The sequence below is a fragment of the Vicia villosa genome, linkage group LG5, assembly GCF_029867415.1.
Source record: "Vicia villosa cultivar HV-30 ecotype Madison, WI linkage group LG5, Vvil1.0, whole genome shotgun sequence".
In the NCBI taxonomy this organism is placed as follows: Eukaryota; Viridiplantae; Streptophyta; class Magnoliopsida; order Fabales; family Fabaceae; genus Vicia; species Vicia villosa.
This window is the reverse complement of record NC_081184.1, coordinates 126220058-126243850: the sequence shown is the minus strand read 5'-3', so window position 1 is coordinate 126243850 and position 23793 is coordinate 126220058. Positions and strand designations below refer to the sequence as shown.

The following is a 23793-nucleotide window of genomic DNA, read 5'->3' as shown; positions in this document are numbered from 1 at the left end:
ATATATTTGTAATAATTTCAATACACAATTTCTAAGATAATTTTTGTTATTTAGTTCTTAACATAAAACACATGTTGGCATTATTCATTTAATAAATTATTATTCTTTTATGTAATGTACACCCGTCTTTTCTATTATTAACCAGTATTCTATATTCATTCCTTTTTTCTAGTCAGTTTTTATTATCTTAATTTTTTTCTTTCTTCATTGGTTGTTTCCATTTAGTTTCTAAACTGTTTTGATATTTGATACTTTACAAATGAAGTATGGGTGGCAAGACGCATCTCTGTTTATAAGCCTAATTCAAAAGAAAAAAACTGAGGAAACTATAACTAATAAAGTCGCAAGGGCATTCTGTTATAACTATGAGCCTAATTCAAAAGAAAAAAAATTGAGGAAACTATAACTGATATACTTTCATTACTAGATGCGCTCCAGTTAGATTCAATGGTGGAGCAGGAGTGGAGTTCTAGTTTGAGCTAATGATGTTGGATGACTCACACTTGGGAGGGAAGTTGTTGGATACGGATGTAAGTGGTTAAAGTCTCGCATCAAATAAAAATAGAGGAAATGATGTTAGAGGAAATGATGTGAGTGGTTAAAGTCTCGCATTAAATATTTAGGTGAATATCTAATGTCAAGGTCTCTTAATCTTGTTCTTTTAACCTAAATTATCTAACAAACATGAATAGGTTAAAAAGGTAAAAAAATAGAGATAGAGATGAGGATATAGAGTGTCTTGTAGTGTTTAAACTTTAAATAACATGGCTTTATAGATTTTGTATGTTTAATGCCACGAAGTATTAGTTTACATGTATGTATCCATATAAGTTTGTTTAAGTAAAAGAAAAGAAACTACAAGCATATGCTTGAGATTCAATATATACATAATTGGAGAAATGAATTAAGCAGTTGGATAAGAAGAATCCATGGCAATGCCACACAAGCCTTCTTTAGCAGCTATACCTCTTTGCATCCTTATGTATCCTTTCTCACCCCACACTGTTCCCCATGAATTCTTAACCAACCAATAATCACTTCCATTTGCACTTCCATACCCAACTGCTGTAACACCATGATCTAACTCAGTTCCACATTCTCCTGTATATATTCCATGCGAATAAAACATGAAACTTGAATCACTCGCATCAATAGAAACTGATATTGGTTGATTAGCCACAGCCTTGAGAAGTGCATCCTCACTATTGACCGGAACTTTCTCGTATCCTTTAATCTTTGCAACAGGAACAATTGTTGCAGTGTTACAACTGCCATCTGCTGCTTTATAAGGATAATTAGACTCACTTGTGATTCCACCATTTTTGATGATAAACTCAAAACCATCTTCCATTAGTCCTCCTTCACATCCTTGGTCTTCTCCCTTTGTGTCACAATCAACTAGCTCTTGTTCTGAGAGAGATACTAGTTTGCCGGTTGTTATTTGGTTGATACCTTCAGTTGCAGCAACAGTGGAAAATGCCCAGCAGCTCCCTTGATATTCATTTTCAAAACAAACATTAATTATTTGAGTCAAATAAAATCATAATAAAGTATTGGTAAAATATTGTTCATTGTTTATCTTATACTTACCACATTGACCTTGGTCCTTGATTGGAGTAACAGCACCTTTTACCCTCCAATCTACAGATGCTGGAATAGAAGTCACATCTTCATATTTAAATGATGTTGAAGTAAGCTCAGTACCAGTAGACCTTCTTTTGTAACCATTACGGGAAGCCTTAAATTCTTCAAGAGTCAAATCAGCAAGGTGGTTAACACTTAGTTTGTAAGGTTTTTTGTTGGCAGCATTGAATGATTCAATGAATTCAACATTGTCCTTGAATATCATGAAACGGTTGTCTTTCTCAGCATCATTTTTATACACTTTGCCATATTCGGTCATCCATTGTTCGTGTCTTTTTTCTAAGGATGATAATGATGAAGATGATTGCAGATTTCGGGATATTACATTAGTAACACCAAGTGCAAGGATGAGGAACAAAACACACATGTATTGATTTTGGTTTTTAGAAACCATTTTTTGTTATCAAAGAAAGCTTTGTTGAGTTGAGGTGATTTTTGAGGGAGGATTGTAAATTGGTATGAATTGAAGGCAATGATATTTGTGGTTTATATAAAGGTAAAAAACTTAAAATTAATCTGAATCTGCATTGTTGCTATCTTACTCAAGATTTCTGCTACGGCATATTTATTATTTTTATATTATTATTTAAAGAACATGGTAGCTTGTGTTCTGTTTTGTCTAAGAGGCACTACAACTCGGTAAAAACTCATTAAACTATATAATTAAAGTAAGCAATATAATATAGTTTATATGTATGGGAAATTCAAGGAAATTTATTTATTGACCTCCTAACCTTTATGGTCACCCCCGGCAAAATTTTCAGAATGCTCCAATATTTCGGAAATTCATCTCCAAAATCATTTTTTTTTTGGAAAAAAGTTGATTTCGGAAGTGCACTTCCGAAAACATAAAAAAAAAAGGTGTTTTCAGAAATGTATCTCCGAAAACACAAAAAAAAAAGGTGTTTTCGGAGATACATTTCTGAAATCACTTTTTTTTGGAGAGGGGGTATTTTCGGAGATGCATAACCGAAATATTTCAATTTTTGGTCTTGGAATGTTTCGAATATGCATTTCCGAAAAAATTCAATAATTATTAAAAAATTAAAATAAAAGAGAATCAATACAATTAATAGTATAATTAATTGTATTAATTAAAAGATATTATTAAATATATATCATTATCATTAAAATATAATAATTATTATTAACATTTTTTTTTAAATTAAAATATTTTGTAGTTATTAATTATAATTAAATTTTTTCAACAATTTTTTATACACTATTACTTTATTTACAAATAAATTATTTGATACTTTATTTTAATTGAATAGAATAAAATTTAATTTTAATAAAATGAAAAAAACAATGAGAATATTTTAAAAAAATTAAAAGAAACTTTTTATTTCATATTTAAAATCAATTTGATAAAAATTATAGTAGTAAATGTAAATAGTACTTTGTTAATTGAATAGAATTAAAATTTAAGTGAATCTCTAGTATAATTATACATATAAATATTAATTTTATTCTTTAATTTAAATAAAATTGAAGAAAATAATGAGAAATTTGTTTAAGAATTAAAAAAAGATTTTTTTCATTAATATCATATAGTAAATTTTTAGTAGTAATATAAAAAGTACGTTAGTTGATCAAATTTTTAGTAGTGTTATTTATAACTAAAAAAATAATTAAATTCATTTTTATAAAAGTAGACTTATGTGTTATTTATTTATTTATTTATTTATTTGACATTATCTAAAATTGATTATTCATGTGAGAGAAAAATAATGTTTTGTTAATATATAAAATTGATTAAATAGATATAAAAGGAATTATTGGTCATATGAAAAAAGAAATATTTTATTAAACTTGATCCCTCATCTATTGATTAACATTCCAAAACTTTTAATATTTTGGGATTTTGATTAATTCAGATATGCATATCCGAATTAATCAAAATTTCAATTTTTTTTTTTTATTTTCGGAGATGCATCTCCGAATTAATCAAAATTTCAATTTTCACTAGGGATCAGACCCATAAGGAGATGGATAAAGAAATTTCTAAATTCAACTAGTAACTAACCCGTGCGTGTGCACGGGTTGTTATATTGGATGCGCATTCATTCATTTTAGATATATAACTGATATTTTGATGTAGAGTTTAAATTTTTTAGTATAAGAAATAAATTCCAGTAAAACAAAGAAGAATATAATGTAAGATATATATATAAAAAAAATATATATGATCTAGAATTTTTAAGAGAAAATACAGAGTTTAACATATTGTAATTAGTGGATCAAATAATTATAAGTGACATGTTTAATTTAATATCATATAAAAAAAGTGTTTAACATGTTTGAAATTTTTATTAAAAATAAATAGGAAATTAAAATGAGAAAAATATATTATGTGGTTGGTTTGGTCAAACGCACGGGATTGAAAATGACCATTAACATTCCCTTATTAAATATATTTACAAAAAAATTATATTTATTAGCAAATTTTAATTAATAAGTATTGTTCTAGAAACCATTATAATAATGCTGTAATATTTAAACCCTCTACATAATATATATTAGTTTATAAACGTAAATGATGTTCCAAATTTAAAGAAAAAGAAGTGGTAATAATTGAATAGACGTTAGACATTACCCTCATTAAAACAACTTTGGAAACCAACACATGATAGCCTGGGAAACGCAATGAAAGAAACATAACAACCGGTGTGTCTCTCAGAATACTCTCTCAGAAAACTCTGTCTTGTTTTTCCTTTCGTAGGGCTACATTGTTGGAGGCGGAAAAAAACGGTTTAATCGAAAGTCATCGGAGCAAGAGTGTGGAACGTAATGGAAGGAATTGCAGTCAACCCATCCGAAGCTACGGTGAAGACCACGACATCAAGGTTAGATTTTTCCCGTTTCATTTAGGGTTTCTTTTTGGGTTGCATGTGGTCGGAGTGGCCATTGATCTGGGTAAAAGGTTATATCCTCGCTTTCCATGCATATATGTTGATGAAACTCCAACGGCGCAGTTGAGATTAGAAAAGTACCACGGTTATCGTGGATGAGATGCAATGATCAAATATCGTCGAGGAACACCTAACGATTTAGTAAAGTAATGTTTTTATTGTGCAGGGGTGTAGTTCGTCCGGCTGAAATCCAACAGATTCCGAAACGAACACGGAGTTATGTGTTGAAACAGATGTTAGAGGAGTGTCGTCGTGTGAAAAAAGAAAGCATGGATGCCATTGAGGAAATAGAGGCAGCGTTGGTGAAACCAGAACCTCTGTCTGAGGAAGATGAACAGGGTGCACTGAGAAAAGATGCTGTGGGTCATGCTGAAATTCCAGAACGCAGCAAAGGGAAACAACAGAAGTCAGGAAAAGGTGTTCAGCATGGAAAAAAAAGCTATCATGCGGCCGTCTACAGGGCATCCTTTCAAACTTCGTCATCCCAAAGGTATTAGTGATTTGGTCCTTAATTGTTATAACCAACTTCTTTAGAATATCAATTTCGTTTGTTTGTATATATACCAAGTGCTTTACTAAGCATTAGCAATTTGAATGGTAATTACGTTTTGCCGTGAATACGTTGTCAAATACATTAGACCGAAAGGTGTAAAAATATAATCGTTGTTAAATTAGTACTTACAAAGATACAAATGATGACATTAATATTGGCTTTGTTTCCTACTGTATTGGCTTAGGAATTCTGGAGCGAAAACAATGTCGGACAGGGTGAAAGGCAAGAGGCAAGTTGTCGGAAACAGTGTGGAGAAATCACCAAAGTTGCAGGAAGACAAAGCCAATGCAAGACCTTCTCGCAGGGGTGTCGGACGTGCTAATTACAGAAGGTAAGCATTATTTGTCAATGAATATCCCGTTGAACATATAATCATGTCACAGACATATATATATATATATATATATATATTGTTCATCATTTATACCTCTACGTTGTTATATAAACCGGTATTTGTTTAACATATGTAGGAGTTCGACTTCTGCACCGGTGTCTGTTAAGGAGGCTAGCTGGACCAGGATTGTGGACAACCCTGAGAAGCTGAGAAAGAATGCTTTGGTAAGTCACATTTTACCGTAGCTATAATCAAAATGTACAATGTTGCGTAGTAAGTGGTAACGTAAAGCTGGTGTTTATTTGTTCTATTTCAGTTTATTCCAAGAGCTGTCATTCGTGAATGCATCTATGGCAAGATTCCCAGAGTAACCTTGATCGATCGCAGCAATGATGTCCCCTACTACTGCCAGATGATCAAGAGGGAGGGCACGGTGGATAGGTATTTATGTGGCATGTGGTCGGATTTTTGCAAAGACCGCAACCTTCAGAAGGGAGACACACTGCGCTTCTCTATCACATATCCTCCGGTGGAATCGATTGTGGTGGCTGTAGAGCGTGGAAAAGCAGATGGAGTTTCGCGTTAAGGGGGTTGTTGGAGATTAATTCGCAGACTATGTTGTATTTATGGTTGCGTTAGTTTTTTAATTTCCGGACATATGTGTTAAGTTGTCCTGGTTTTGGTTGTTTGTTTGCATGGAATTTCTTAGACATGGGGTTTGTTTTTGGCTTCCCGACATTGATATCAGTACTTTTGCTGCATGGATAATTTTAAATTTTGAGAATGTCAGGCCCCACGATTTAGATTTGTACCATTTTTCATTCCATTAGGCCACATGTTGGAGTTTCTTAGCATTGGTGGATTGGAACTGCTGTATGTTATCTACAAATCCAATAAGTGTGAGGCTTTGGCTTTAAAATAGTAATAGTTTGTACCCTTAAATTCATGGCAAAAATAACATATAAACTTGTAAATCTACAATATATAAATTATCAGTAAATAATAACTTACGGTATGTACCACAATGTTTTCACTTAAAAATAAAGAAACAATTTATTGAGGGTTTACATTTAATAACATTATAATTTGTATTGAGCACAACTAATAAGATGAATTTTTTAGAGATATCTATTTTTTATAAGCATATCTGACTCAACAACAATAATGAAAAGTACTTTTTAAGTAAACGGAATAAAATCGGTAAGATGGGTTATTAGTAAATAAAACTATGAAAATAACATAGGTTGATTTAAAAAATGTGTAGGAAAAAAAAATAATAGGATGAGTTTTTAAATTATTTATATACTTTATGTAGTTAAAATTAGTAGGTCCAATAAGTCAAAACTTGGAAAGAAAAAAAAGAGATACAAATAGGGCAAAAAAAAAACCAATAAATATAGTTTATAATAAATATACTTGACATCATAAAGTACTAATCAGTTTGTAATGTATATGATTTAATAGTTGCAACACAATTTGTTTTTTTTAAAAAGGACAAAAAAGAACAAAATCTAATGGGCCCAAGATAAGGACATTAGGCTAAATATAGAACTAAAGGGCCCAAGACAAACACATGCAACAGAAGGTAACATATAGGTTGTTGGCATATGTTCAGTTAGTATTTTCGTCAAACGTTAGGGTTTCTGGACGGTGACGAAGGCTGTGTCGACGGAGCAACGAACCATCTCGCGGTGCAATGACAGGTTCCGGGCCATATGACATCCCCCAACGGTTAGTTGCATGTAGTTATATTGTAGATGATTTCAGTTTTCATCTTAATCGTTTAGTTATACAGAATTTTCTTAAACGTGAACACCTTTGAAGTGTTTAGTTTCGTAAGAGTTCACTGTTCATATTTATCATTTTTTAGGTTTTAATTGTTTGTTGAAATTTCAGAACGATACAGCAACTCGCAAGGGAGAACAACTGGGAAAGAGTGAAGAGGGAGATTCAGATTCGGTGGGTGGTGCAACTGATAACTCAAAGAGATAAATGGAGGAGAGGTTGGGAGAGAGGCAACCGCAGGAAGTGGGTTGGATGCCTCTGGAAACGCGAGAGCGAGTTTCGGCGTGTAATGGCAATTCTTGACAAACGACTTTCTTCCCTAAAATGGAAGGCCGGTTGGCAATCCGCCCATTCTGGAACTGCTGTGGGCATTGCTGCAGGTGAGGGTCTTATTTGTTCTGGCGATAGAAAAAGGAAGTCCATTAGAAAGGCTGAATCTGATGTGATAGTATTATCCTCTGACTCCGAAAGGTAAAAGCGTGACACCATCTGGTTAACTGACTTACTTTGAATTTAGATGATAGTTATTATGGGTATGTGAGAAGCCATATGAATTAATTTAACTGCTGGACATATCAAAGGAAGAAGATGACCTTAAGTAGGTAATACATAAGGATAAAAGCGGTGTGATAATTGTATTAATGTGTTGATAGAAGTTTCTTTTGATTTTCTTCTGGATGTAGGGAAGAACAGGTTGGTAAAGAAATGGAAAAGTCTAAGAAGAGGCAAATGACCAAGAAAGGACATAGCACAACAGTTGAAGAAAGGTAAAAGTTAGAAAAGTATTATAATAATATGCGTAATGTGGAATAATTAGGAAGACGGTTTTAATGTGTTTGTTGTTGTTGTAGGGAAGGGATGGAGGGCACAGGGTGCACAAAGCTGCACAACAGCAGCAAGAAGCAATATGGACCCAGTGGCGGTGTGAAAGATAGGAGATCTATTAGGAAAGGGAAAGAAGTAATGGTAGAGGATGAAGAGGACGACGTTTCTATTTCATCTCATGTGGAAAGGTATATATAAAAATTTCTGTTGGTTATAAAGAAGGTAATCCAAATCAAAAGTGAGACCCTAAATGTTAAAATTGTTTTTTATAATTTAGACAAGGCATTAAAACATAGATTTTGACAACCTGCTATGTTATAGTAATAGAATTTAGTTGATTATTATTATCTAAATGTTTGATAATGCTACAATTACATTCAGCCAAGAGAATGAGGCAGTTGTAATGGAAAAGGAACAAAGCTGGAACCAGGAGGTCACCAAGCCAGCAACAATGGGGACTCAGGTTCTTGTAAGTTCCTAAGTTAAAGTCTACATGTGTCTGACATGATTTTTAAAGTTATTCTAAGATTTTGATTTAGGAAAATTTAATTCGAGCAATGCATTTTAAATTGTAGCAAATTCCTGCCGTGGTAATCACTGCTTGTAAGTTGGTCGGCAAGAACAGCATCATGTTGTATGACACAGAGATACAGAAGCGCTATAAATGTGTCCTGAAGAAGAGAGACGGGAAAAATGAGATGTTTCTGTGCAGGGGTTGGTATGAGTTTGCCAAGAGCCGAGACTTGAAGAAAGGTGATGTTTTGTGTTTCACCATAAGGTACCCTCCTGTGGAAGAAATTCTGGTATCTGTTTGCCGTCGGAATAAGTGAAGATCCTGATGCCTTGAAGTTGTGTTTGTTTTGGGCTACTGTGTACTAAGTGGTTTTATTAAGAGTTTATAAATTAATGTTGTTGTAATATACTTCTGGACAACCAAACATGGGATGTGTTTGTTATGGCATATGGTAATTTAAGTACATTTTGTTGTATTTTGTTTAGGTTACATTGGATTCCTGTGAGATTTTAGTCTATATATATATATATATCTATGACATGGGTTATTAAAGTAATTGTTTTAGTTTTAATAAAAAAATTGGATGCATTGTAGTAGTTGTTATTAAAAGGCTGATGATTTTTTGGTAAATTAAAAGATGAAATGAATATTTTAATGGATAAGTATAATAGAAAGAATAACTTGTAAATAAGTTATGTAGATTAGTTGATATGACGAATTAAATGACATGTTAAAAGTTTATAGAAAAAATAACCTTGTGTTTAATAGAATAGATAAGGGTGTAACCCTTATTGTTTTATAATCAGGATGTTTTGAATGCCTTGGTTCAGGCATATGGTATAATGCTGTTATTTATCAGACAATGATTATAGTGTCTGGTTGTTAGGAACAAAGGACCTGTTATTTTGTTAATTTGTTTTGGTGATTTTATATTAAGTTTATATATTTGTAGTATTTTGCTTTGTCACGAAAATTGTAATGCATTTGCTTCAAAACTTGATATTGCCTGTGTATTGTACAACATTTGGATCAGTGTAGTTTGTATTAATTTATATTAAAAGAGTTAGAAGTTTGTAGTCAGTTTTGTATGGATAAACAAATGTTAAAGTTCCTCAGGCCATTAAAAAATGGTTTTGTGTATAGCTGATAATATAGTTAATGACATTGGTACATGAATAAATAATAATAAATTTGGTTAAAACAGTGCGTAAAAGGCAAAAGAAAAATAGAATTGTTCTTTTGTTAAGAGAAGAAATAAGTAGTTAATGTTGCAACCCATACAAAGTATAGACCAATAATGGTCAGTATTGGAGTTTAGACAATAGAGATAAAAACTTAATTCATGAAAAATTAGATTATTTGCATCGTTCCAACTTAACAATTGGGAAAAACATATTATTACAATAATGGCCTCAAGAATAACGTGGGCTTTAGGTCATTCATATTGATCCATTGTTCCCAAAGTAAGTATCAACAATTTAAAAAAAAAAAAGGTGTTCATGATGTTACCCATACAAATTATAGTACGTTAATGGTTAGTGTTGATATAAAATCCAATGGCGATAATAAGTTATACCATATAAAATAACAGTATTGCATTGTTCCCAAAGATGTCTTGTAAAAATAATTATTACAATATTGGGCCGTAGAATAAGCCGGGCTTTAGGCTTGGTGTATCGACCCATTGTCTGCAGAGTAAGTATGATGAAGAAATAAATAACGCAAATTAGGGCAAAAACATTGTATTCGGCTGCGGGTGTTGTTGAACGCGAGAAGTTTGGAGTCTTTCATATTAACTGTTCACCAATCAGTTGAAAAATGGCCAACAATGGTTACGGGAACCCATTTCACGGTCAAAGACCAGAAAGGTGAGTAATTTGTTGGGTTATGTTTAGTTTACTGGATAAAGACTGTTTTCTCATATTTATTGGTTTTGCATTAACAAAACTGGTAGCATTAATTACTTGTTCTCACCTATAAAATAACTATGTAGGTCACTTCAATCAATTGAGGCGGAGGCGAGATGGAGAAGAATGAAGATTGACAAAGAGATGGAATTGTTCGTCCAGAACAGGCAGGTTGAAGGCGAAAAGGATAAGGGTTCGAAACAGGGTACCAGGGTTGTCGGTTGTTCCGGTACCAAAAGGAGAAATGAAGCTGGTAACTCAACCGAGAACCAGAATATTCTGAAAAAAGGATGTGAGTTGATTGGCTGTGTAGTTGATGCCGAGGATGCTAAGGTTAGTGCGATTCAACAGGGTGAGTTCCCAAACGAACATCAGGTTTCGAAGAAAATGAAAAGTGTTATAGGTAGTGGGTGTGATTTTTCAAAAGAAGTTAGGGTTTCGAAGAAAATGAAAACTGTGATAGGTAGTGGGTCAGCATGTATTTCCATATCCTCAGACAGTGATAGGTATTGGTTAACATAAATTTCATTAATCTCATAAATTAAAAATGTTATAGTATGGAAATAAAAGCTGCTTATTTAACTTATTTTTATTAACAGCTCAGAAGACGAAGATGAGAGGAAAGACAAAGTAGTTGGCAGGACCACAACATACCATGTATGGAAATTGAAAGTAAATTGTGGGGAAACAGTTACAAAACATATGCTGGTGAGTAGTTCATTTTAGAATAATATGAGACATTATTACTAACAATGATTGGGCCATGAAATGTTTGACTTACAGCAATGTTGTATTCTGAAGGAAATCCCTCAGGAAGTTGTTGGTATCGATTTATTGAAGGACGGTCAAGTGCTACAGATTCACGATGTTGATACAGGAAAACACTATGCTTGTGAAGTCCACCTTACAGAGAAGAAGAATAAGGTTGTGAGGTTCATAGGACGGGGTTGGTATGAGTTTGCCAAGGAGAGGGAACTTAAAAAAGGAGACAAGCTGGTTTTTGCTGTTCGCAGTGCTCGTGCATCGAGAATAGTGGTTACCGTTGTGAATCGTTGAAGGTTGAGATCGATTACCATTGACTACCATCTTAATATGTATTTTTGGTGTGAGAAATTAAAGAAGGTTGTGACTTACATAGGTTCTCACTGATCTTTTTTTGTCAATTTAATAGAAGTATTTATGAACTTCAGTCTGTATTAATTATGGTATATTTAATGTCGGTGGCTGTTTTGTAAGTTACATTGAATGACATTGTACTGCAAGGTTGTGTGTAATAACTTTTTCTACCCTTTTGTAGTTGAATATTGAAATCAGATAGGAATTTAGTTAAATTGGTAAGTTATGGCATGTTTGTACACGTACGTTAATGAGTTTCCATGCATTAGTTGCATGGTGTGGCGTTGGTTAACGGCATTATATATATTAAGCAGGAACGAAACTTTTGTTGGGTTATAGATGGTGTGTTACTGTCGTTAAGCACCACAATTCGTCTGTATCCACTAAGATAGTTTAAAAAGCTAAGTAACGTAATAGAAAAATTAGTATGCGATTATAATAATGTTAAGCGCAAATGTTAATATTCTAACATGGAATTAAAGCAAATATGATTAGCCAATGGTTTTTATATACATGACATTTTTTATTTGGAGACCTGATATCAAATCTAAACGTAATAGTGTCACCAACTTTGAACATATTTGTTTGACAAAATTCTTCCCAGTCAGGTCCTAACTTTGTCGGGTACGTAGTGTTTATGTATGCCAGATTCAGGATTGTCCTCGTAACTTAGCTATTGTGAAGGAGTATTCCAAGTCACTGTGAGTAAGTTTTCCCATCAAAGCCATATGAAATTATGTTGTGGTTGTTCTTGGGGTAGAAAATGAGAATTGGATGTATTTGATTTATGCTCACAACTTGAGGGACCATATATAAAGGGAAAACCACAGGATACCAAAGTTGAAAAGTCACCCCATGTCACACCTAAGAAGATTATGTACACATCAAAGAATGTATTATTTTCATTTCTCACATGGGTGGCGCCAGAAACAATGCAAGTGGTTGGGAAAATGCTGTACACATGTGAGGAATATATTCCATTGCATAGAAAATGACAAAATAAAAAATTGAGCGAATCTTTGGATAAGAATTGACATAAAGTTTAATCCAGCATGTGATGGTCACCGTATGCTGGTCCATAAGTAGAACACAATACTGAAGTTCTATATTGCAAGCATATATTTTCACAAGTTTCATTTGCATCGTACCTCCAGTAAGCTTTCAATTTGCACCCAGCAACTTCCTCATTGAAATGGATCTTTGTGGTGATCTCCGTCACTCTGAGCTGGTAGCTATTTTCGATATAGCAAAGATTTCATGCCAGGTTAATTTATTAAATTTGTATTGTGTTCATGGTATTTATAGTTTGTCATGGCTTACATAATTCCAGTCAGCTTCAATAAATAATGACCGTTCATGATTTCAGCCCTATCCAGAGATCCAACCATCCTTTGTTGAAAATCACAAAGATGAGCTCTCCAAGTGTTGGACAGTGATGAACAACCAAGGTGTACACCATGACATAATATATAACCAAAGAGAGAATCATCCACTCGTTATTAGCGGATGGCCCTGCATGGAATCGTACTACAACCTACCTTCTGATGTGGTAGTGAGAATTGGATATTATGGCAACAATAATTTTGGTATTTTATCATTCAAGGAGGCGGTGACAAATGAAGATTTACCACGTTTTCATAGTAGATGCCTGTTTAGTCGGGACATTTGGTTTTTTGAAATGGATGTCTTTCCAGGCAGTGTAGACCGTGCTAAATTAGTTGAGTGATCATTCTCCAAGTAGTTCAAATTTGTGCATCCGTAACATGTTACGAAAAAATTAACATTTACTTGTTTTGTAGAAAATACATGAGGATTTCGCATCGTTTCTCGGGGACTATGGATATGGCACTCTTTTGCTGTGCGGTGACAATGGAAAGACTAAGACCATGTCTCCGTTAAATCTTGCAGACCCCCGACGCACCAAGTTAGGATATGGATGGGACGACTTCTGCAAGTCAAACAACTTTAAAGTTGGAGACCGAATTCGATTTAGGTTAGACGTTACTTCTGTTGCCAAAATATGCTATGTGTATTCACTGCCACAAGTTTAAGAAAGTAAACCAAAAACCTTCGTTTTCGAAGTTCCAATGGTTAGACTATATTTAAGAGGTTTTATATAAATATGTTTAGTTAAAATGGTTTTTGCATAGTTTACTACATGAAGTGATAATGTAAACCAAGAAGCTATTGCACACAGAACTGTTAGAACTGAAGATATCTGTTTCCCAATGGTATAGAAAATGAACTCTAGGCATATTAGAATACAGAAACCAATATCAATGCAGTGTCAACAGTCGCGAGGAGCATTAGGCAGGTTGGATGTTTACATGGGCCTTCTCTGCAGAGTTCAAAGCCTGCACGTGAACCTTTAAGTAATCAACAGCATGGAAATCATTTTTGCATAAGCAGAACGATGGCATCAGAGTTGATGTGATGAAAGCATATACCTTAGTTAAGAACCATCTATATGTTATTGAAAACCTCTTTATACACGACGTTTGTAGTGGTTGACTTAGACTGGTCGTTTTGATCATATATTAATATTTTGATTCCTTGCTTAGTTGTGACCCTTGACAGTGCAACATAGATTTGTCCATGAGTGAATACGTCCCTTGGCAAATAAAGTCCGACCGTATCCAGTGATTGTCCCTGCGATTTATTGATCGTCATTGCATACGAAACAACTATTGGAAACTGACGCCGTTTAAGTTTGAAGGGCCAAGGAGACTGTGAGGGAGACATGTCCATTCTTGGGATGTAAACCAAATTACCACAATTCTTTCCAGCCATGATTTTTGCCTCTATGACATGGTTGGCCATCTTAGTTACCATTACCCTTGTTCCGTTACACAGACCCTCCGACTGATCTATGTTACGCATAAGCATAACAGGCGTTCCCACCTTCAGGCTAATGTGGTGGTTAGGCAAACCCGAAGTAGTTAGTGAACTGAGAAACTCTGGTGTGAGGATATCGACTACATTGGTGTCATGAATTTCCGACCTGTCGACAGTGTTTGAGCTGTAGTATTCCTTGATGTCACCTATATACAATAAATGTGATTAACAGTGAGTGTAATTATATAAACATGGATTTAGAAGGTTTGGAATTTAAGTGAAACCTGGCATTAAATCAAGCACGTGACGATTGATTTGATCGACAACTTCTAATGTGGAAGCAAGTATCGCCCGACTTTTGAGGTAGACATTAGATTGGTAATTCTGTATGAAATCGGGGTAAGTACTGTTGACGATGGCTACGATTGGATCGGTGTAATCTGTTATCAAAAGTTCATGTGGCAGTTCAATGTCGGCAAATCCATCATTTGGCTCAGAAATTTTTCCTTCACCAATCTGCAACAACCAATTTGAGAAGTCAGCTATCTCTTTCTTTTCATGTTCATTTGGGCCAGATTGTAGTCGCATGTTCTGTGTCAAAGTCAAAACTTCAACCGACCGCCATATGTAAGAAGCATTTATCGCAGAGTGTACAATATCAGAACGACTTCCCCTAGGAACAACGGGCAAAATCTGTCTAAAATCACCACCGAATACGACCACCTTTCCACCAAATATTTCCTTTGAATTACCGTAAGTGCGCATCACATCCTTCAAAGTTCGATCCAGTGCTTCAAAAGCATGCTTGTGTGCCATGGGAGCTTCGTCCCATATAATAAGCTTAGTCTGTCTTAGAAGTTCTGCAACCTCATCATCGTACTCGATTTTGCAGGTAGAGTTATCCATTGTTGGGACAGGTATCTTGAATTTCGAATGTGCAGTTCTACCACCAGGCAATAATAGAGACGCTATTCCACTCGTCGCAACAGTTAAACATATATCATGTTTGGACCTCAATGCACTTGCAAGAGTTCTCCACATGTATGTTTTGCCAGTTCCACCGTAACCATGTAGAAAGAACACACCACCCTTTTGAGCGTGGACAACAGTCATTATTTTTTCAAATATTTTAGCTTGCTCATCTACGAAACAGTTAGCCACATATCACAATGAGAACTGAATAACATAGTAGGCAAGTAAACTTTCTTTTGAAAACAACAAACCTGTTAGAGCACTTGAAAGGTTGCTGAATTCGGTTCGCATTGCAGACACGTCATAACTTCGTTCATCGTATATTAGTCTGTTCCCTAACTGCTGTAGAACGTAACCGTCAGGATATGGAATTGGTTTAAAGTCGTGGAGTGTTCTTCGATTTGCTTGCAGCAGCTTTTCAATCTGAGTTAATGTCAAATTCATCAACTGTTCTTCAGTCAGCACCAAATCTGTCCCGGATGCGGGTATAAAAAGAAAACACGATAACATTAAATTGGTCAAATGAATCATTTATCCGAATTCGTTATCACATGTTCATTCACAAACACACAAATAGTGGAGAATATGAGATGGTCACTAAATAGAACACAAATTTATATTACTGTTACAAACATGGGCACAACCTGTATTGTTTACTATCTGCCTTTGTTCATGAAGCAGACCATCAGCCAACAGTGTCCATGTTTCATTCCAAACATGACCAGGCCTATTAACAGCTCCGGACAAAAGCATCACCACGAAAAGCTTGCGGAGAAAATGACCCGAACCCCATTCACTTGCTTCCCTTATCGCCCCTATGTATTCCCGGTCATCTTCAAGGAATCCCATTGCAAAGCATGCGTCCCTAAAAGTATCATATTGTATGTCGCCAACTTTGCGAATGTCTTCATAAGTAGAAGGTCCCTTAACCACAGTCAACATAAGCCGTAGGTAGAATAACTCTCCAGTTGTCGGGGGTACCCATATCAAACGACCAATGCTGAAGCCCTTTTTACGCGGTTTCCAAGTTCTGGTTTTTTTCTCATAGACAAATTTAGAGACAAATTGGCCATATGTGAGCTCGCGCGCTTCTTCGTACTTGCTGTTAGCAACCAACCAAGCCGTGAACATTGACTCTGTTACGCTTGCCTTTTCCAGTATATCCTCCATTCTTGCGTGATCGTGGTAGTAAACCGCTTTTTCACCTACTAAATGATAATACATTCGTTCCACCGCTGGCCTCCTTCCATGGATTTTGTAAGAGTAGATCCTCCAACATGCCTCACACGGGGAGACATACCTACAATCCAGATATTGTTTGATCTCATCAATTGGTTCTTTGTCGGCAGCAGAGGCTGAGTTTGTTGTTATTGTTGCTGTGATTCTATCGAAACCCTTGTGGATATATTTGAATAGATATTTGATGGATGTACTTTGGTTGCACCACTCCATGTTAATATGTGCATGGTATTTCAAAAGGAATCTTACGTTGTAAGGTACAACATGTCGGTTGTCCAAAGAGACGCCGTTTTTTTGAATGACATGAGAATTAGAACGTCTTCTATAGAGGGGATAGCCATCTGCATCAACAACTGTGTCTTCTTGGAACTTCTTGGGAAAGAATTTAGTGCATTTTCGATTTTTCATACACTGTGATGTCATACGGGATGGACCACACGGGCCGTGCATCATGTGGGCCGACACCAGTTTGTACAAAGTTGGTTCCAACACGGGGTCCGGTATCTCAGCACAGATAATTTTATCAATGTCAGTTGGTGTTGGGTATTTGTTCTGATTGTGCAAAAAGACTAATATGTGAGCATGTGGCAATCCCCTTTTTTGAAATTCAATAGTGTACATGACTGTAAGACAATAACACATGTTAAACAAAATACACTGTTATAAAGTAAGATGCTGCATTTTCACATTAACAGTATTCAGAAAAGAAAGAAAACTTACATGCAATAACCTTCCCGAGAACGTGGCGCTTTGTTATATCATCCATTAGTTCATCAAATTTTATTTTGAACACTTTAGTAATAAGGTCAGGTCTATCATGTGGCTTTAAGTTGGTTCCGGAAAGGGCACGTTGTATTTCCGGCCAAGCAGGATTGCAAGTAAACGTCACAAACAAATCAGGGAAGCCTAACTTACTTGAAATGGCCATACCATCGAAATAGAGTTGGTCCATGTAACGCTTGCTCCCAACAAATGTAGATGGCAGAACAACTCGCTTTCCTCGCTTTGGTGCCGTATTTGCCTCAGCTCCGTTGCATCGATCATTCAAGTTGTTATACTTTCCAACTCGTAACTTGGATTGGTTGGTCCTTAACCAATTGAGACGCTCAGACTCCATCATTGCAAACCCATCCACTAAAAACTGTTGAAAAAGTCGTCGTGAATGAAGTAATGTTTTTGCCTCGTGGTGGCGATCCTGTAGCCGGAAAGCTAGCCAATCCATGATTGATTGACGATTTTTCCTCGTAACCTCATGCTCATGTTCATAGTTGTGTAGTATATTTTTCCTGTATCCATCCTCTCCATAAACAAAGATGAGAGGGTATTGGTATGCTAAGTAAGCAGGATGAAATTCGGTAATTTGTTGCAAATGGCCATTGCGGGCGTGGATGATGATGTCTCGCGTTGTATCAGGATCAATATCTCCAACAATAAGAGCAGCAACTTCTGATGTCGTTGGTGTGTTGTAGACACGGCCATCCTGGGGACGATCACTGATTAATCGTATCTTCAAGTCTAAGTAAGGGTTGCCCCTCAAAAGATCCCTCGCCATTCGAAATACCTTTGCATGTGGATTGCAGTCGTCCAACATATCCTTCAACTTACCAACAACATCCCTATTCACCACATCACTGTCACTGTAAATTATTTCGAAGACGTTAGCATTGAGTTTGCATAAGAATTACTATGGTAATATATTAACTGTTGAATGAGTACAATTACCTGAAACACTTGATCCTGTTATCTATTTCATTGTCAGTGTCAAAAATATAAAGCTGAGCATACTGAGGTGTCTGACCATTTGCCGGTATCAACGTCCCTATTCGGTGACATGTTTGACCATGCAGGCGCAATGTAGGCGGCCCTCTCCCATCAGCAACGGTTTTGTCGAATTTCATTCCCGGAGACGTGAAGGAAAACATGGCGTTGTAAATACGTAGGTTGCTTTGGTAGTTTTTGCTCTCTGAACTGGTACCGCTATGTAGAAGGTGTTGCAGCAGGGGCGGGGGAGTTGTTAGTAACGGTAGTACAACTTTTCCGCTCCTACAACACTTTGGGAATTTAGGAACAGTTGTATGTCGTGATTTTTCCTTCCGCTCCTGATACCACATAGAGGCATGACAAAATTGACATTCCCAGACTCGATCTCCTATGTCAGAGTATTCTGCATTAATTGAGAAATGTAGATTACAAACTAATATACAACATTTATAATGGATTAAAACGTTTAGAAAGTAAGCATACGTTCCAGATGGGCATCCACGCACGGTTCATTATCGACTCCGTCGTAATCATCATCCGAATTTTCACCCAAGTTGTTATCATCTTCGGAGCTAGAGTTTGCCTCATCTGTTGCATGAGTTGCAGTGTTAGCATTTTGTGTAACAGCGTTTACACGTGCATTAGACATAGATGGCACGTCAGTGTTACGATCTTGAAGAACTGCTTCGTTAAAGTCTGCAAGTAGATTAGTGGTAGCATGAAGATTAAGCCTGGCCCTTTTTAGGGGTGCTCCACCTCGTAGATGCCTATTGGAAGGGGCTGTGTTAGTCAGTGTAGATCGGTTTTCGGGTAGAGGCCGTGGATTACATGAAGTTGGTGTCACATTGGTGGAAGGATTATCCTTTCCGCCCAACGGAATATTTTCTTTGTTTGGGTGATGTAGGCCATTCCTCCTGTTAGACAATATGATCCTCCTCCTCTTCCTTGCCATTGCATGAGCAGTGGAATACTGCAAGGATTGGCAATGAGTAGAAATAGGTGTTCCATTTGAGGGCAGGTTTCCACCCATGGAACAACTACCATGTGTAGAATAGGATTCGTGTTGGATGGAGGATGTCAAAGGATTTTGCATGGCAGAAGGTGTACGCGGGAGATTATGACGACGTGAGGCTCTCCGCTGAGCCAAAATAAATCTTCTCAGACGTCTGGCAATAGCAGCCTTCGCAAGTGGATTTGAAGTAGTTTGTTGGTCCATGGGTTGATCAATACGTTTGTCAGTTTTGTATTTGAAACAGAGTTTAGTGTAGAATGAGTTTGTAATTCTAAACTGTATTTACTATGACACCACGCTGCACTATCCTACATGACACTGCATTTTGGGTGCAAATGAATTACCAACAAAAAAGAGAGGGTAATTTGAATTTTTTCGTTTTCCCGCACAATGGGTAAGCAGATTTGAACTTAAACTTGTTGGTTTGAAAGTAATATTATTATAATGCCTATATGTGGCTGTCCATCCAATGGGATCATGTATGGCATGTAGAGTGATGGAAAAAGTTGGCAGCACAGATGATTGGACAGCTGAAAGAATGGAGGCTACTCACAGTACTACAAAAGGAAGGTTTGAAGAAAAAGTTTGCTGACACAAAGTTTTGCACGTGATGCTGGGCTGGCACATTATAAATTATTTACAATTCGGTACTTCACAAAGAAAACTGGAAATTGGGAAAACAGTAATCTAAAAAGGTTTAAAGTGAGATAAAAAGGTTTAGTTGTTAGACAGATTTTAGAAAAAAATGGTTTGGTTGTTGCACAGGTTTCAGGAAAAAGCTCTATTTGGAGGGTGAGTTGAGGTGGTGTGAGAGAGATAACAGTCTAATTTAAATTGATTCTCAAATTTTTATAGGAAAAAACATGTTGAAGTAAAATATAATAACTCATATATTTAAAACAATATTTTTGGAAGCTCATCTTCATACACCATTTTAGACTTTCATTGACTTCTTTTTACCATAATCTACAATATAGAGGGTAAATGGCATAAGCAATAGTAATATTGCACGAAACTGAAATATATATATGTAACATACATAGAAATTAACATACATAGAAATTCAACTGACATATTGTGTGAGCTTAACATACATAGAAATTAATATATATATTAAACTTAGATCAAAACATAAGTGCATAATCCTATCCAAGTAGGTCTCGCAAATAGCAGACAATACAAAACATATTTGTTCAAAACATATTAAATAGTACATGCCAATACATATTAAATAGTACATGCCAATACAAAAAGACTTTTTCGAAACATTGCTCTTCAACTATTTGTTCTTCTCCAACTTAATGATCTTTTTAAGTTTTGTCGATGAAAGTTCCCCATCGCACACGGTCGTCGATTCGCTTGAGCCATCATGGTTTTGCCTTTTTGCAGTGGGTGTTTGCGGATCGGGGTTATGCTTGGATGTTATTTCTAAATCCTGCAATCACTCAAAACAAAGAAACAATAAAAAACTATGCAAATCATTTTGCGAATCTTTTGAATTCATGAATTGCGTGTTAGATATCTGATACCGTAACAATGTCACAATCATCGGCAGCAGCAGTGTTAGCTTCATCGACGCTCTCTTTTATCTGCAAAACATTAACAAACATGCTCTTATCATAATCATTTAAAACAATAATACAGTAACTCATTAAATCGATACTGAAGCACAATATCTGTGGTCATCCGTTGACCTGAGGTGGAAGCTTTGTCGCAGAGGGTTCAGAACTGGTGTGGTTGGCCTAATAGAGAAAAATTCAATAAGTATTACAGGAGGATTATGTAAAAACAACAGAAGTTGAAGTTATGATCAAGTGTTACCTGTGTAGGCTGCCATTGCGCACCGAATTGTTTAACAAACGGCTTGTCAGCTACAAACATGATAACAGAGCAGCTGTCCCAACTGGGCTGCCATCTAACCCGTAAAGCCAAATCCAAGCCCGTCATGGCATCAAGCTTGAGGGGAAATTCCAAAGGATCTGTGATACCAGCCTGCTTGAAGAAAACGTTTTCGTTAAGGAGAATACAGCAACATAGTCGGAAAGATGAAGAAACCTTGTAATGTCTAACATGAACAACCTGTATCATTGTGTCCCGCATTTGGGCAGCAGAGACACCTAAGATCTGAGTGCATTCTCTGTCCCAAAAAATAAGCTTGCAAGACGTTTCAAGGTGGACCCCTTCAACTTCAATCTTATACCTGTGGTTGGATAAGAAATACATGGTAAAAAACCATAAAATCAGCAACTGTTTGTATCGTTCAAATAAAAAGCATATGAAAACATTCATACTTATAGATTTCTGTTTCAGTCAAATGGCGATTATCACATTCGTACGGAGGTTTATCACCGCGAGCCGATTTCGTGCATGCATGGCAACACCGGTAGTACCATCCATAGGAAGAAGCGATAATTTTTCGTGTCTTTGCAACCGTAGCACAGAAAGTGTCCTGCACCAAAACGAAAACATGGACCAATAAAAATCACATGGTTTGTCTTCCCGCTTAAAGTTACAACATATCACAATCAGTAAGCAAACCTCGCGCAGTTGTTTAATCCGACTCAATGGCAGAGCAACAGCCTTACTAAGCAACTTTTGAGTGTCACTCTGTCTAACGTTATCAGAACCCGAGCTGCGGGAGTATTGCTGAGAATGCGAGCTGAGCTGGCTTGAAACGGTACGCAATGATTCTTTTGAGAAACTGCATGTTCACCAACAGCTAATATAAGTAAAAAAACTTGACAAATAATGTTATGGGACACCATGACCGACATGGAAGTTACCTATTTAGGAATTCTTTAACTGAACACAAATCAGGATTGATCAGGAGTTTGGTAACATGGAATGTATTGGTAACCGATAGGGGGTATTGGCCTACATACAAAACGATGTGTGTTAACAGTGTGGCAAAAGGTTGTTGATAAAAAATTAACAGCAATACATTATACCCTGTTCTTTAACTTTTGCATAGAGAAGCAAAACCACAGTTGGTCCAGATGTCGAAGCATTTTCCTCGCTAAACTTGAAAAACTGCTTGGCATAGTCCTCCCAAAGGGTGCAGTTCATTGTGTTGTTGCTGGAAAAATGACAACATATATAGTTAGAAAGCGTAAATTAGAAATGTCAAAATAGCAGGAAAAAGTGGTTTATACGCACGCTGCATCCCTCAGTACGAAATTCACTTGCAGTTTTTTCCCACCACTCCCGGTTTGTTGATATCCAATAGCATCAACAACGCCGATAACATCTAAGGAGACAATGAAAACAGTAATCAAACGACAATGAACAACATCATAAAAGGGAAATTATAAACAACAGTGGGAGTAGACTTACCGATCAACATGTCCTTTTTAAAGTTGCCGGTGATAATATCAGGGAAACTGGTGAAGGTGCGTTGTATGGGGGGTATGTCGTGTTTGTCGACATCAGTCACAGAAGTTCCTCCAGTGAACTTCACCAAGAACTTGTGGGTGCTTGGTTTAAAAACCAAGTTATTTGGCTGCACTGCAAAGTTAGATACAGTGTATGTGTGGTTCACTTCAAACTTGTCATTGTAAGCGGCCATGCACGTCGTTGGAACAACTACGTGAATATCAGAACCCTGCCAAATACAGAAGACACAAAAAATCTTAAACACCAACTACGAAAGAACCAAAACATCTTAAACACATGCATCAAAAACAGTGATGCATTTGAAAACCAAGGCAAAAGCAGAAGCAGGACCGTGCGAGTTTAAATGATAGGTACAAACAAAAGGAGCCCCATTAGAAAGATATTGTTCAAAGCCCAAAAAGATCAGACATCAAACAACATTTTTAAGAACATAAAAAAACATATTAGGTTTACAGTAAGGAACGGAACGTTGGTTAAAGGAAAAATCATCAACACTTCCATCAAACCATAAGAACAGCAACACAACAAAAGACAAACCTAAAAGACTCTACACAAATGTTCAGTTACCTCTTTGTCTTGAAAGATCATTTCACAATGCTCCTTGTTGTTGGATACAACCTTCCATTTGTGGACAACTCTCACCGCCACCTTCCAAAGTTCTTTCGTGTCGTTGATGTCCACCACTTTCTCCATCGGTCGAGCCATCGTAAAAAAAGGAGAAAACACGGCAACAGGAGGGAGGTAGATGTAAGATGAAGATAGCAGAGAGAAATGAGGAGGGAGAGAGGGAGGAAAATGGAAGAAGAAGATATTGAGAAATGACAGAGTCAGATAGAAAAGAGATGGAAAAGAGTAAGCCGCGGTGATAAGACATGTTAAGTAAAGTAAACAGTGAATTTAGTTTTCCAATAAAGAAAATAGCTTCCAATAGGTTATTGGTCTGTCAGTAGTGCAAGAAAGAAAAAATGAGAAAAATAGAAGCAACAAAGGT

General features: G+C 36.1%; 4 protein-coding genes across 4 annotated transcripts; 1 reads left to right on the top strand and 3 right to left on the bottom strand.

The window, feature by feature from the left end:
* Window positions 1–753: 753 nt before the first annotated feature.
* On the bottom strand, window positions 754–2146 carry LOC131602388 (senescence-specific cysteine protease SAG39-like). Its single transcript, XM_058874477.1, has 2 exons — window positions 1591–2146; window positions 754–1491 (listed from the first exon to the last, which is right to left on the bottom strand). Exons 1-2 carry the CDS (start codon window positions 2036–2038, stop codon window positions 905–907), a joined length of 1035 nt encoding a protein of 344 aa, XP_058730460.1. The 5' UTR covers window positions 2039–2146; the 3' UTR covers window positions 754–904.
* Window positions 2147–4353: 2207 nt separating this feature from the next.
* On the top strand, window positions 4354–6037 carry LOC131605370 (uncharacterized). The gene is made up of 5 exons (XM_058877734.1): window positions 4354–4490; window positions 4723–5046; window positions 5294–5440; window positions 5580–5667; window positions 5760–6037. Exons 1-5 carry the CDS (start codon window positions 4435–4437, stop codon window positions 6027–6029), a joined length of 885 nt encoding a protein of 294 aa, XP_058733717.1. The 5' UTR covers window positions 4354–4434; the 3' UTR covers window positions 6030–6037.
* An 8016-nt stretch (window positions 6038–14053) lies between these two features.
* Window positions 14054–19613, bottom strand: LOC131605368 (uncharacterized). The gene is made up of 7 exons (XM_058877733.1): window positions 18881–19613; window positions 18359–18800; window positions 17357–18273; window positions 16042–17259; window positions 15661–15867; window positions 14710–15567; window positions 14054–14631 (listed from the first exon to the last, which is right to left on the bottom strand). Exons 1-7 carry the CDS (start codon window positions 19611–19613, stop codon window positions 14054–14056), a joined length of 4953 nt encoding a protein of 1650 aa, XP_058733716.1.
* Window positions 19614–20688: 1075 nt separating this feature from the next.
* On the bottom strand, window positions 20689–23507 carry LOC131605367 (uncharacterized). The gene is made up of 11 exons (XM_058877732.1): window positions 23370–23507; window positions 22743–23010; window positions 22596–22656; window positions 22351–22485; window positions 21948–22110; window positions 21701–21858; window positions 21489–21609; window positions 21231–21401; window positions 21104–21151; window positions 20939–20998; window positions 20689–20844 (listed from the first exon to the last, which is right to left on the bottom strand). Exons 1-11 carry the CDS (start codon window positions 23505–23507, stop codon window positions 20689–20691), a joined length of 1479 nt encoding a protein of 492 aa, XP_058733715.1.
* Between the last annotated feature and the right edge of the window lie 286 nt (window positions 23508–23793).